This window comes from Phyllostomus hastatus, unplaced genomic scaffold (genome assembly GCF_019186645.2).
Source record: "Phyllostomus hastatus isolate PE091 unplaced genomic scaffold, TTU_PhHast_1.1 phas_scaffold_555, whole genome shotgun sequence".
NCBI classification, from domain to species: domain Eukaryota; kingdom Metazoa; phylum Chordata; class Mammalia; order Chiroptera; family Phyllostomidae; genus Phyllostomus; species Phyllostomus hastatus.
Window position 1 is genome coordinate 13,595,487 of NW_025334036.1, and position 15,057 is coordinate 13,610,543.

The following is a 15,057-nucleotide window of genomic DNA, read 5'->3' on the forward strand; positions in this document are numbered from 1 at the left end:
TCACTGGTCAAGCTGGGGAAGGGAAGAAAATCAAAGCCTAAAAGCTTGCTCTTTGAAGACTCGAGATTCCTGACCTTGCATTTTGCTTTCAGACTTAGGTCCAGAAAGCTTGCATTAGATTTTTCCTTCAACTAAACTCATTTCGCTTAGAAAGAAAAGGGAGGGAGGGAGGGAGGAAGGGAGGGAGGAAGGGAGGGAGAGAGGGAAAAGAAAGAAAGAAGGAAAGAAAGGAAGAAAGAAAGAAAGAAAAAAAGAAAGAAAGAAAGAAAAGAAAAGAAAGAAAGAAAGAAAGAAAAGAAAGAAAGAAAGAAAGAAAGAGAAAGAAAGAAAGAAAGAAAAATGTTGCTCCAGATCACAACAGGGGGAGGGAGTTTTTCTTTTTTTTTATTCTTTTTTTTAAATATGCTATTTTAATTTTTATTTATTTATTTAGATTTTATTTATTTTTAGAGAGGGAAGGGAGGGAGAAAGAGAGAGAGAGAGAAACATCAATGTGCGGTTGCTGGGGGCCGTGGCCTGCAACCCAGGCATGTGCCCTGACTGGGAATTGAACCTGCAACACTTTGGTTCGCAGCCCGTGCTCAATCCACTGAGCTACACCAGCCAGGGCCGGGAGTTTTTCAAGCTAAAATGTCCAGACCTACCAAGCTGACCAGCTAAGTCCAATCAATGGAGCCAAGCATCCCAAACTCCAGACGACCTCAGATTGCATTCATTCACAATTAACCACACACCGAATGTGTGGGAGGAAGGAAAAGAATGAACAACGGAGAGATGGATAAAGGGCATGACTTTTCTTTTCTTTATCACTAGTTGAGCTATGAAAACTTCATAAGACATGTCTCATGAGACAGATCATTTACAAAAACATTCACGTGTTGATCTGTTTTTATTATCAGCAATACTTAAGCATTTGTTCGCACACTCAGGTGATAAAGAGTACAGCAAGGAGTCTAAAACTCGGCTTGAAGAAGCTAATGACAAGTGCTTACCGAGCTCCAACTCACCCGAGAGGCAAGATGGCTGGTCGTTTAGACTGAGGCGTTAGAACCGGCTGCCTGGTGTTAAGCCCCCAGTGCTCAACCTTGTAGCTTCGCGATCTCAGTAGCGTGACTTAACATCCCTGTGCCTTTGCTCCATCTTTAACATGAAAATAATGGTATAAGAGTTCAAATGAGTCCATTCATGTGAAGACCTTACATCAGCCCTGGGTCCCTATTATGTGATTGATCTCTGGTGGTTATTTTTACCTGTGTCCCTATACTGCATCAAACACTGAGACACGAAAGAACAGCTTCTTTTTATTTGTATTTTTCTCACGGTACACTCAAAAACTACGTGGAGATCTGGCATGTTTTTACAAGCGACTCATGAATGAGAACCAATTACTTAATTGATTTTTATTTATTTATATATTTTTAAAAGATTTTATGTATTAATTTTTAGGGAAAGGGAGGGAGAAAGAGAGGGAGAGAAATATCAGTGTGTGGTTGCCTCTTGCACGCCCCCTACTGGGGACCTTGTTGGCAACCCAGGCAATGCCCTGACTGGGAATTGAACCGACGACCCTTTGGTTCGCAGGCCGGCGCTCAACCCACTGAGCTACACCAGCCAGGGGTCAACTGATTTTCAAAGTGCTTGATTTTGTGGTGGAGAAAATGAGACATTAGGGCAGAGTGTGATAGACTCATTCCACTGAATCTGGAATAAACAGTAAAGGCGTTGGAAGTGGCAGGATCCATGACTGTTCTTGTCTTCTGAGAAGACAAAGTCGCAGGAGGAGAGGCGTGGGAGCCAGAGAAGGACTCCCCGGGAGGGGGTGGACTGAGTCAAAGGCCACACAGGGACCAGAAGATGGCAATGCTGAGGAGGTGACTAGTCCATTGTTAAAAAAAAAGTCATTGTCAATAACATCAGCCCACTCCAGTCCGTGTCCACGTTCAAGTTGATGAACACAGGATAAGGGACAACATCCAACTTACTCTTCTAGGTATTTTATAAACAAACCTACTTAACCACATTGAAGAAAAAGTTATTACACCCTTTCATAATTCTGTACATAATAGCTCTACGTATAAAAGAAACACTTAGTAAGAACTATTTTTTTGCAACATAGAAGCAAACTTCTTAGTGGATGTATCCTAAGCTATGCCAATATTGTCGTAGTTACACGGTGAAAGACAAGCATTTTGGATTATTATCACAAACGAAAACAGAAATGAATTTTTCAGTCCCTGGGGTATTTCAATGCATTAAATAAAGTGCCCTTTCCTGGTTCCATGAAACTGAAAGTCTGTTCCTTTTTGACTTCACATTTTATTTTCACCACCACTGTTTATTGGGGTGCATTAGGCTCTTTTTTTTTTTTCCTTGAGAAAGGTACACAGTCGGGGTGGCTTTCTTCAAATACTCCCCAGCAAGCCACTTTTGCAAGTGGAATCTTGGTCATGCGGAGAAGGAGGTCCGGCGACCCAGAACGACGTGGGCTTGGAGAGGCTGTTTTCCGCACACCGCGTCTCTCTGGGGCCGAGGCCTGCCAAGAGGGAGGGGCCCTGAGTGTGGGTGGGCGGGTGGGGGGCAGCGGGAGGTCAGAGGGCGCCTCTGGAGAGCCACTGCTTCCTGTTGAAATGACAGGAGCTACTGGGGGCTCCCTCTTGGCCGCGAGGTGCCAGTCCCTGGGACCCACCCGCAGGCGCCCTGCGGGAACCCCAAGCCTCCGGGCCGGCGCAGAGCCCGCCCCCTTCCCGGTCTCAAACGCGGAGCCCACTCCAACCTCCCTGTCTTCGCTTAGCGCGTTGTCAAGCGTGTAATTGGGGAAACTCCTCCCCGCCGGGACCGCCTCGGAGGCGCCGCCGCGAACAGCCGCCTCGCTGCCCCCACCTCCGAGCGCGCGGCGGCGGACACGGCGTGCAGAACCCACCGCGCGCAGAACCCACCGCGCGCGCAGCCCACCGCGCGGGCACTGGCTGGCAGCTGGTGAAGGGGTGGGCTGCGCCGCGCCCGGCCTCGGGCTGCGGGGCCAAGGAACGCTCGCGCCCACCCGATCCCGCCACCCAGTGGCGCGGACCCGGAGGGGAGCGCGGGCGGAGGGGGGGTGGCGCGCCGCGGCGGCCGGGTGTCCCTAGTGCGCCCCGCGGAGCCGCGCGCAGACCCGCCGGCCGTCGGGGGCGCGGCTGGCAGCCGGAGCCCACACCTGTCCTGCCCCGGCGGCTCGGTGCGGGTGTCGCGCCGCAGTCCGCGGCATCGGAGGCGGCGAGGGCGAGGACCGCGTTCCGGAGGAAGTGGCGCCCAGCCCGAGGCCTCGGACCTCGAGCCCCGAGCTGCACAGCAGCATGGCCCCGAAGCTGCTGCTCCTCCTCTGCCTCTTCTCCGGCTTGCACGCGCGGTAAGTGGCTCGCGGGCTCCGCATCCAGCCAGGCTCCGAGCCAGGCTGAAGGGCGGCGGGGGGCGCTGTCCTGGACAGGAGTCCCCGGCGCGCCCGCCGTCGGCTGAGCTGCGGCATAGCCGGCGGGGCCGGGCCGGGTGGCGGTGGGGGGGAATCGGCCCGCGCCTCACCTGTCCCATCTCCCCCGGACAGGGCCATCTGCCTCTCCGGGCTGGGCGGCTGGCTGCAGCCTTCTCAGCGGCCGGGAATGTGGGCACTGACTCTGCGCCCGAAGCTTTTATGATCTGGTGTTTTAAGGGTCTTGAAAACCCAAATCCTAGGGGACCAGCGGTGTCTCCCTCCTCATCCACTACCCCTGCCCCCACCTCAAGGGCCCCGGGGGGGCGGGTCTGTCCCACACACTGGCCGGTGCTCTGATCGTTGCTGTCACTCTGAATTTCCCAGGACCCAGGAGTGCTGATTTCCCAGCTGCCCAGGTTAGATCAGGCTGGAGGCAGGTAGAGGGCTGGGGCCAGGTGGGCTGTGGAGAGCCCTGCTGTTCAGGACGGACTTCCGTCCCCGGGTCCTGCAGACGCCAGCCTGCACCCCTCTGGGGGAGCCCCTCCTCGCAAAGGAGCGTAGATACAGCTCTGAAGGCGGCATGCGGGAACTGGCGATCAGGCTTCTGCCTGGGAGGCTAAGACATCCTCTCATGGTTCTAAATACCTTTACCCTCCGTCCAGGACACTGCACTCACCACGGAGCCTAGAGACGCTCCAGGAAAGGATGGAGATGGCTGGGGAGGATGGAGGCGCCCCTGGGACCCAGAGGGTTAAACCCTGGAGCTGTAAATATGACTGGAGATTCTGGGTCTTTAATTCGGTGCCTTTAATTCTGTCTCCCCGGCTAAATTGCTGGTCCAAAGGCTGAGGACTGCTCTGTGCTTTGGAAATGTTCCTCTAACCCCACCCCACCCCCAAATCTCAGGGAACCCCATCCTCAAAACACCCTTGTTTTGACACTTTTTGTTTACCTGGGTCTGGGAGCTAGGGAGTGTGTTTATGGAACAGGAGCCCGGCAGGTGTCGGCCGGCAGTGTCAGAGGTCTGGCGTTTTCATTCATGTTTGTGAAGTTGGGAAGAACCAGGAATGCACACGAGCAGAAGCTCCACGTGGGAAGGGACCCCCCAGTTCTCACTCCCCACCTTCACCAGGGGTGTCTGCCCCTGAGGAAGAAAGCCCCGGCCCTCTGAGCTCGCCTCTTCCCTAAAAGTTGAGACTGTGGAAGGCAGACAGACGGTGTGCCGGGGACAGCAGGCTCCCCTGGTGACTCAGAGGCAGCTCTCTCCACCAGGCAGGACCGCCCGCCCGAGAACCTTTCCAGGGAAGTTTCTTCCAGGTTGAGGAGAGAGCCGGAGAGCACCGTCGGAGGTCGACTCTGCCCGAATGTGTTTCTCCTTAAGAGACCAAGAGCCCAGCCGACGACACCAGGCGTGATGGCAGGGTCCGAAGTCACCTCATCTGCATCTGAAGCCCTGTCTCCGTGACCTCGCTCTTGCCACCGACGGGGTGAAGTGACCCGCAGCCCAGGGTTGGACGACGGTTGGGACTCGTGCAGACTTAGTGCAGGAACACCGTCTGCTGCAAACAGAGACAGACTCGCAGACAGAGAGCAAGCCGACCGCTCCGGGGTGGAGGGGGCCCATTGAAGAGTGGAGGGATTGAGAAAAAAAAGGAGAGAGAAAGCACTCATAGCCGTGGACCACAGCGTGGGGGATGATGACCGGGGAGAGGGGGATGGAGATGGAAGAGGGAATGGGAATGGGAAAATTACAATTCAGAGGAGAACGGCCTGCGGTCGTTTGTGTGTTTAGTAGGAAGATGCGTGTTGAACTTGGAGCAGTCTGCTTCCTAGGCATTCTCAAACTCGCGCACACACACACACACACACACACATGATGTCTGTCTCCTTCAAGGCAGGCGTCCTGTTGCAGGATAGTCTCTGTCCAAGGGGTGGCTCCCCGGCCTTCCAAAGACAGGCCACGTAGCATTTGGACAAAATCCAAATGCTACCCTGATTGTTTGCTCTCTGCCTCTCATGCGAAAGTGTCTTTGTTCTCTGAAATGTGTCTTGCAGACGTGTGAAATAATCTCATGTCCAGTGGCATCTTTCGAAGCTGTCAGTTGTGCTCAGAGGGGTCTCACGGGCACCCAGAATGCGCCCCTGGTGTGGCCAAGCCCTGGGAACGGTGGTGACGGACGGCTGTGGCGGGTGCAGATGGCTCCCTGCAGGGAGCTGCACCCCCACTCTGTCACCCGTGGATGAGTTTATTTTGCACTGAAATGCACTAAGCCACGCCGGAGCCTGGGTGATGCCAGGAGGGTGCTTAGCTGCTTCCCAAGGCTTAGGAGGTCCTGGTCGTGTCTAGAAACACTCCAGACTTCCTCCTCGTCTTTCTGGTTGAAGAGGAGGCACAAGCCACGGAAACAGCCCCCGAGGCTGAGCACGGACTTAACAAGGACCGCATGTCGCCAGGTTGTTTTCCAGAAAAAGCTAATTGCAGCGATGGTGTCTCGGAGCCAACAGTCCTAATAACAGACAGCTCGTAAAGATTACAGATCACCCATTTAGACTTTGGAGAAACAGAGCGTTTTTGGTTTATCTCCACTCCAGCGGGTCCCCTGAGGGGACATTTGCTTTCCATCAAAGCCTCGGTTTTCCCGTGGGGCTGGCTGGCGCTTCATGGCGTTAGCACTGGGAGGCTTCTGTTTCCTTCTCGCAAGTTCTGCAGTAAACTGACATGGGATTGGGATTGGAGGAGCAGAGTGTTGCCTCCGAGGGGCCAGGGGCACATCTGTCCCCTGTCCAGCCCAGCTCGGTCCCGGAGCCAGGGGTCCCCTTTGCCTCCCGAGAGAGAGAGAGAGAGAGAGAGAGAGAGAGAGAGAGAGAGAGAGAGAGAGAAGGTGGCTTCTTTTTCCTTCTGCCTCCAGGCTCTCTCACCTGCCCTGGCCTCTGAGGAAGCAGCTTATGCAATTCCAGGGAAGCCCTCATCGCCACTAGAGGGAGAATTAGACTCGTTTTAATACCTGTCACTGAAGTAGCTGGGAGCGATGTCTCTGAAGCCAAGGCTGTGCAGGCGGAACACGGGCAAGACGGTTGGGGAGCTCGGTCCGCATGTATCCCCAGAATCCCTGGGGCAGGGAGAGTGAGATGGTCCCCGCCGGAGCGCTTGTTAGGTATGGGGAGAGGAGGAAGGAAGGGTGTGAGCGCAGAGAGGGAGAGGAGAAGGGAAGAGAGAGCCTGCGGAGGGGGGCAGGAAAGCTCTGTGGCCCAGTCTGCCCGGTGCCACGAGTGTCCTGCGTGATCTGGCCGAGGTCAGCCAGCCCTCTCTGTTCATCTTCTGGCACCTTTGCTCTGCAACAAGGGGCCGGCCCGCCTCGTCCTAGGAAACAGGCCTTGGTGACTGTTTTGTTTTGTTTTGTTTTTTTTCAAAATGATAACATTACTATTCCTGACACTCTTCCTGATAAGAGGAACAGTTTTGCAGTGACATTTAAAAATCCATGGTGTTATTTGTGACAGTTCGGATTTACAGATAATGAAATGTAGCATATCACTTCCTGAACACGTGGCCCGAGTTTGATACATTTCTCACGGATGGTGAATATTCAGTGTGAGTAAAAACCCACGGCGACTGATAGTGGTGATGGATGATGTATTTTATCCTTTTAGACCACAGGTATTCAGGAAATGAAAGTACAGTTTTAGATCAGAGTAGGAAAAACTTGAACTCAGTCTTAGGAGACATACAGCACGTGCTTATTTCTGAAACGTCACATACGTGTGTATGTCACCCGGGTCCAGGCGACAGCCCTGTGATCTGTGTTAACACTCATGGAAAAGACTTGTGTATACACCGTATGACCCATATTGGATTTCATATGGTTTAAAATATTGTGTGTGATGTATATACACGTACACAATATAATTCTGAAAACAAAGTAGAGGTAGTGAACTTTAAAAAGTTTATTTTTTTCATTCATTTCATGTTCATTATAAATAACTCAGAAAAGTCCAAAAATTAACTTAAGAATCTTATATCCCAACCCTGGCCAGGCAGCTGAGTTAGTCGGAGCATCGTCCCCATATGCCAAGGTTATAGGTTCGATCCCCAGTCAGGACACATAAAGAAGCAGCCAATGAAAGCATCCGTTAGTGGAACAATGAATCAAAGGTTTTCTCTCTCTGGTCGGTGGCAGTCCACCTGAAAATGCTGCTCTACAGCAGGAGACCCTCCTCCTTTTTTCCTTTCCGAAGGGCTGTGTTGTTGAGACAGCCTCAGTCACTCAGGAAACTGCCTGTTGTACCCTTGATGCCTTGGTGATGACGGAAGGAACCAATGGCGGCTCCAGAAACTGGCTTCTGCAGGGACTTTATCAAGACATTGGATCTACCAGTGTCAGACAAAAGAAGAAGAATGAGGAGGAGGAGGTGGAGAAGGAGAAGAAGAGGAGGAGGAAGAAAAAAAGGAAGGAAGGAAGGAAGGAAAGAAAGGAAAGAAAGAAGGAAGGAAGGAAGGAAGGAAGGAAGGAAGGAAAAGAAAAGAACAATAACAGCAACCACCAGGGAAATTATTTGTGGGGGCTGTGCAAAATTAAGTTTTCTGGGAATTAAGAGAATCAAAATTGCAATATATTAATATAGACTACAAGTGAGAAATCCAGCTGTCGTAACACAGAATGCTCACATTAGCACAATCAGCACACCTGCAGGGAAATAGGAAGCAAACAAAACAAACAGACAGGTGGTTGGTGCTCATGGAATCTGAGGCGTGCAAATGGATTTTATAATTTAAATATTGCATGCACGCTCCCCACAGCCCCGAGCACCCATGCACACAGTGAGGGCAGCCTTGACCCTAAGAGCCAGAAGGGAAAAAAAGTTCAACGGACAAGACTCCCTGTTTCAAAATAGAGATGACACATGGGATGATGTTAGGAAAGAACGGTGCTTTAACTGAAATAAGAGAGAAAAGTAGCTGTCATCGAGGGCTCCCATTCAAGCGCCCCAGGGGAGGCGGCGGTCAGCCTCACCCCTGCACTGAACAAGCTCAGAGATGCCCCAGCATTCTTTTGGACCCGTGTATAAAGGAACCAAAATGATGAAGATGTATTAGAAAGATTTTAATTAAAAATATTTATTGATTTTTAAAGAGAAAGAAGAAGAAAGATAGAGGAAGGAGGAGAGAGAGAGAGAGAGAGAGAGGAGAGAGAGAGAGAGAGAGATCAATTTATTGTTCCACTTACTGATGCATTCATTGGTTGATGCTTCTCTGTGCTGTGACCGGGGATCAAACCCACAACCTTGGCATATCGGGATGATGCTCTAACCCACTTAGTTTCCTGGCCAAGGCAAAAGATTTTAATTTTCAGTTTGTGCTGTCAGAGGCCTGTGACTTGCCAGAGGGTTCACCAACAACATCTCTCTTCCTCGCACCCCACCTCATCCAGTCCCCATGCGTGGACCAAAGATCGCAGTCAGACTCATCTATTTTCAGTGCATGCAATCTGTAAATGTTATTCTCACTTTCAACTAAAGTGAGGTCTTCTTCGTGAGGAGGGGGTTGGGGAGTGGCAGTGGCCAATAAAGTCAGCATCAGACAAACATCTGGAAGGTTTGTACCTTGAGCTTCAGAAGTTCTCAAGGTGGATGCAAGCACAGTTTCCCTTGGACATGGAGTCATTTTGGTAACATTTAATGAAGACATGATGACATGAGTCCTTCTTCCTAATGAATCTTTCTAATTTGTGTCTCTTTTTATTTTGTTTCATATTTCAATGATTTTATTTATTTATTTTTAGACAGAGAGGCAAGAGGGAGAAAGAGAGAGAAACATCAATGTGTGGTTGCCTCTCACACGCCACCTAGTAGGGACCTGGCCCACAACCCAGGCATGTGCCCTGACTGGGAATCGAACCTGTGACCCCTAGGTTCACAGGCTGATGCTCAGTCCCCTGAGCTACACCAACCAGGGCTTTTATTTTTTTAATTTGAGAGAGAATCCTGGGGTTGGGACTAGGGCTTAGGTGGGACCCATTTAAGACAGTTTCTGGAGCTGTTGACGCAACTAACTCTTTGTGTCCTAATTATTACAGGTCCAGAGAGGTGGAGGAGGATGAATATGAAGACTCATCATCCAACCAAAAGTGGGTTTTGGCTCCCAAGTCCCAAGACACCGACGTGACTCTTATCCTCAACAAGTTGCTGAGAGAATATGATAAAAAGCTGAGGCCGGACATCGGCAGTGAGTGTCCACATTTGTCATTCCAATAGAACATGTTCGGTGACGGCATGATTTGGAGGTTTTTGGTTTCCAATAATTATGAATTCACAGGAAGTTGCAAAGATAGTAGAGTCACATGATTCATGACTATGGAATGGTATCAAAACCTGAAGTTGACGTCGGTCCAGTGCATGCGTCTGGTTCTGTGTCGTCTTGTCTCGTGTAGATTTGCGGAAGGAACTCCACGGTCGCCATGCAGAACTTGCGTCATCACCCTCAAGTCCCCTCCCACTTCCCTTCAGTGTCACGACCCTCCAGAATCCCCGAGTCCTGTCAACCACTCACGTGTTGCCCGTTTCTGTATGTTTGTCCTTGTGCGAGTGTCACATGCCTGCAGTCCCCCGGGATGTGACACTTGGGATGGGCTTTTCTTCCTTTCAGTGGTGTGCGTGTCATCGTTTGTTCTTCCTTCCTGCTGAGTAATCTTCCAGGGTGTGGATCTAGCAGTTTGTGTATTCACTCCCCAACCGAGGCACACGTGGGTGGTTTCCAGTTTTCTACTATTACAAATAGAATGGCTGTGTGCATTAGTGTACATGTTTCTGTGTGGACATCTGATTTCATTCTCTGGGACAAATGCCCAGGAGCAGGCTTGCTAGGTTGTGTGATGAATGACTATTTGGTTTTTCAGGAAAACTCTAAAACTCTTTTCCAAAGTGGCTGCTCCATTTTCTGTTCTCACCAGCAATGTATGAGAAATTCAGTTTCATTGTATCTTTGCCAGCAATGGCATTGTCATTATTTTGTAGTTATAGATGCTCTAATAAGTATATATCTGATAGGCTGATACTTCATTGTGGTCTTATTTACATTTTTCAGTGGTTAGTGATAGTGAGCACTTTTTACGTGCTCATTTGCCACCAGTGTATCCTCTTCATTGAAGTGTCTCTTCATGTGGTTTGCCCTTAAAAATTGGGTTATTTTGTTTTATTATTTGCTGTATATCAAGAGTTCTTCATACATTCTAGGTGTGATTCCTTTGCTAGATGTAGTTTGCAGATTACCTCCATCTGTAACTTCTCTGTTCATCCTCTTTTTATTGGTTGATTGATTTTTGAGCGAGGGAGAGAAATACATCGATTTGTTGTCCCACTTATTGATGCATTCATTGGTTGATTCTTGTGTGTGCCCTGACCAGGGATCGAACCCACAACCTTGGTGTATTGGGATGCTGCTCCAATTGAGCTTTTGATTTGCATCTCCCTGATGATTAGTGACATTGAGCATCTTTTCATATGTCTATTGGCCACCTGCATGTCCTCTTTGGAGAAGTGTCTATTCAGGTCCTCTGCCCATTTTTTTAATTGATTTGTTTGCTTTTGGTGTTAGGTTGATGTATGAGTTCTTTCAATATTTTTACATTAACCTTTTATCAGATGTACCATTTTGCAATTGTCTTCTCCCATTTAGTGGGCTGCCTTTTCATTCCGTTGAAGGTTTCCTCCACTGTGCAAAAACTTTTTTATTTTGATGTACTCCCACTTGTTTATTTGTTTTTCTTTGGTTTCCCTTGTTTAAGGAGATATATCTGAAAAGATATTGTTAAGAGCAATATCAAAGAGTTTACTGCATTTTTTTTCTTCCAGGAATGTTATGGTTTCAGGTCCAACGTGTAAGTCTTTAATCCATTTTCAGTTTATTTTTGTTTGGAGTAAGAAAGTAGTCCAATTTTATTTTATTATTATTTTTGTGCATGCATCTGTTCAGTTTTGCCAACACTGCTCATTGAAAAGACTGTTTTCACACCATGGTATATCTGTGCCTCCTTTGTCATAGATTAATTGACAACATTGCAGAGATTTATTTCTGCGTCCTCTATTCTGTTGCACTGATTTATTTATCTGTTTTTTATGCTACTACCATACTGTTTCATTATTTGTAACTTTGTAGTATAGTTTGATATCAGGGAGTGTGATCCCTCCCACTTTGTTCTTTCTCAAGATTTCTTTTGCTGTTTGGGGTCTCTTTTGGTTCCACATACATTTAGGACTAGTTCTAATTCTGAGAAGAGAGCCAGTGGTAGTGCAGTAGGGTTAGCGTTGCATCTGTACAGGACTCTAGAAAGTAAGGACATTTGAACACTATTAACTTCCCAATACATGAGCAACGTAGGTCATTTCACTTATTTGTATGTTGTTTCCATTTCTTTCTTTCGTGTCTTATAGTTTTCACAATGCAGGATTTTCACCCCTTTGGCTAAATTTATTTATAGGTGTTTTATACTTTTTGATGCAATTGTAAAAGGGATTGTCTTCCTGATTTCTTCTGATCATTTGTTATTGTATGAGAACTTGATGGATTTCTGTATATGGAGTCTGTATCTTGCAACTTTACTGAAGTAATTTATTAGTCCTAATAGTTTTTTGGTGGAGCATTTAGGGTTTTCTATAGATAGTATCATGACCTCTGCAAATAATGAGAGTTTTACTTCTTTCTTCCCAGCTTGGTTGCCTTTTATTTCTTTTTCTTTTTTGATTGCAGCAGCTAGAACTTCCAGCACTATGCTGAATAGTGGTGACAAAGGGCATCTTTATTTTTTCCTGATCTTAGAGGAAAGAAAGACTTTCAGCTTTTCATCACTGAGTATGATATTAGCTGCACGTTTGTCCTAGAAGGCCATTATTATATTGAGATACGTTTCTTCTATACTCACTTTATTGACTATATTTTTGTTTTATATATCTTATATATATTTATATATTTTATGTTTCTATATAGTTGTTCTATATGTTATCATAAAAGGATATTGCATTTTGTCAAGTGCTTTTTCTGCATCTATTGAAATGATCATATGGGTCTTATACTTTCTTTCTTTTAAAGATCTTATTTATTCATTTTTATAAAGAGGGGAAGGGAAGAGAAAGAGAGGGAGAGAAACATCAATGTGTGGTTGTCTCTTGCACACCCCCTACTAGGAACCTGGCCCACAACCCAGGCATGTGCCCTGACCAAGAATCGAACTGGCGATCCTTTGGTTCTCAAGGCGGCACTCAATCCACTGAGCCACACCAGCCAGGGCAATGTTATCCTTTCTTTATGAGGTGTATCATCTTAATTGATTTGCATATACTGAACTAACTTTAAATGCCTGGGAGAATCCCACTTGGTCATGGTATATACTGTTTTTAATGTATTGAATCCAGTTTGCTAATATTTTGTTGAGGATTTTTGCATCTGTGTTGATCAAAAATATTGGCCTGTAATTTTTTGTTTGTCTGTAATGTCTTTATCTGGTTTTGGAGTAGCGGTAATGGTGGTTTCAGAAAACAAGTTTGGAAGTATTTCCTCCTCTTCAATTTTTTTAAAGATTTTATTTATTTATTTTTAGAAAGGGAAGGGAGGGAGAAAGAGAGAGAGAGAGAAATATCAATGTGCGGTTGCTGGGGGCCGTGGCCTGCAACCCAGGCATGTACCCTGGCTGGGAATCGAACCTACAATGTTTTGGTTCACAGCCCGCGCTCAATGCACTGAGCTACGTCACCCGGGCTCAAATTTTTTAAATAGGTTAAGAAGAATAGGTATTAATTCTTCTCTGTTGTGTTCATTTATTTTTACTTTTTATTTATTGATGAGAGAGAGAGATTGATTGATTTGTTGTTGCATCCATTCATACATTCATCAGTTACTTCCTGTATGCGTCCCGACTGGAGATCGAACCTGCAACGTTGGTTCATTGAGATGATGCTCTCACCACCTGAACTGCCTGGCCAAGGCTATGAATTCTTCTTTGCATGTTTGGTAGAATTCACCTGTGAATCTGTCTGGTACTAAAATTTTATTTGATGAGTTTGCCTAAAGATTTATCAGTTTATCTTTTCAGAGAACCAGCTCTTAGTTTTATTGATCTTTTCTACTGTGTTCTCTTAAATTTGTATTTCATTTGTTTCCATTCTGATCTTTATTATTTCCATTCTTCTACTCATGCTGGGTTTGTTTGTCCTCCTTTTTCTATTTTGTTTAGGTGTAGTTATATTGTTTACTTGGGGGTTTTCTTGTTATTTGAAGTATGCCTATATAGTTATGAACTTCCCTCTTAGAACTGGAATATATTGTGGCTTGTTCTGTGGCATCATATGTGGTCTATCATAGAAAATGTCCATGTGCACTTGAAAGAAAAACTGTATTCTGCAGTTTGAAGATGAAATGTTTTATAAATAGCTATTAAGTTGGTCTCATCTAATGTGGCATTTAAGGCCGTTTTCCTAATTAATTTTCTGTCCGGATGATCTATCCTTGAGATGAGTAGGGGGGTTACAGTCCCCCACTAATATTGTATGACTGTAGATTTTCCCCTTTATGTCTATTAATAATTGTTTCATATATTTAGTTGCTCCGATGTTGTGTGAGTAGATTATTTACAATTGTTACACCCTCTTCTTGGAGGGACCCCTTTATAATGATGTAATGTCCTTCTTTGTCATTTTTACATTTTTGTTTTACAGTCTATTTTGTCTGATAGGACTATTGCTACCCCAGCTTTCTTTTTCCTTTCTACTTGCCTGGAATATCTTTTTCCATCTCTTCCCTCTCAGTCTGTGTGTATCTTTCAATTTGAAGTGTGTCTCTTGAAAGCAGTTTATAGTTGCTTTATGTTTTTTAATCCATTTGGCCACCAAATGTATTTTTATTGGAGCATTTAATCCATTTGCATTTAAATTATTGATAAGTATGTTTATTTCCACTCTGTTCATTATTTTTAGGTTGTTTTTAGAACTGTCCTCTGTTGCTTTCTTTTTGTCCTGATCTCTTCCCTTGTGATTTGCTGTTTTTGTTTGGTTCCTTTCACTTCGTTCTTTGTGTATCTTTTGTAGGTTTTGTTTGTGGTTACCATGAGCTTTATGTGTCTCATTCTTTATTTATAGCAGTTTATTGTAAGCTCATAGGCATTTAAGTTAGAATATATTCTATAGCCCTGGCTGGTGTGGCTCAGTGGATTGAGTGCCAGCCTGCAAACAAAGGGGTCACTGGTTCAATTCCCAGTCAGGGCACATGCCTGGGTTGTGGTCCAGGTCCCCAGTAGGGGGCATTCAAGAGGCAACCACATATTGATGTTTCTTTCTCTTTCTTTTTCCCTCCCTCCCCCTCTCTCTCTGAAAATAATCTTTAAAAAAAAAGAATATATTGTACAAAGAGTACATTTTTTTACTTCCTCTCTATGCTTATTATTACCGGTGTCATACTTTAGATAATTTTGTGTTGTATATTCCCTACCTATGTGGGGGAGCTTTGCCTGCAGAACCCCCCATCCACCACGAATGACAATAAGTCTACCAAGACGTGATCTGTTTGGGGAGGAAAGGTGATGGATCTCTCAAGAGAGAAGGGCCAGGAACCTGTTCCTCAATCATCT

The 15,057-nt window shown here is 46.5% G+C and overlaps 1 protein-coding gene across 1 annotated transcript in view; it reads left to right on the plus strand.

Moving 5' to 3' along the window:
• The first annotated feature begins 3,332 nt into the window (after positions 1 to 3,332).
• GABRG3 (gamma-aminobutyric acid type A receptor subunit gamma3) overlaps positions 3,333 to 15,057 on the plus strand; it is a 344,454-nt gene continuing 332,729 nt past the window's right edge. Inside the window, exons 1-2 of the mRNA XM_045825024.1 lie at positions 3,333 to 3,385; positions 9,520 to 9,668. Of these exons, the coding sequence (XP_045680980.1) occupies positions 3,333 to 3,385; positions 9,520 to 9,668 (202 nt within the window). The remainder of the gene's footprint in view (positions 3,386 to 9,519; positions 9,669 to 15,057) is intronic.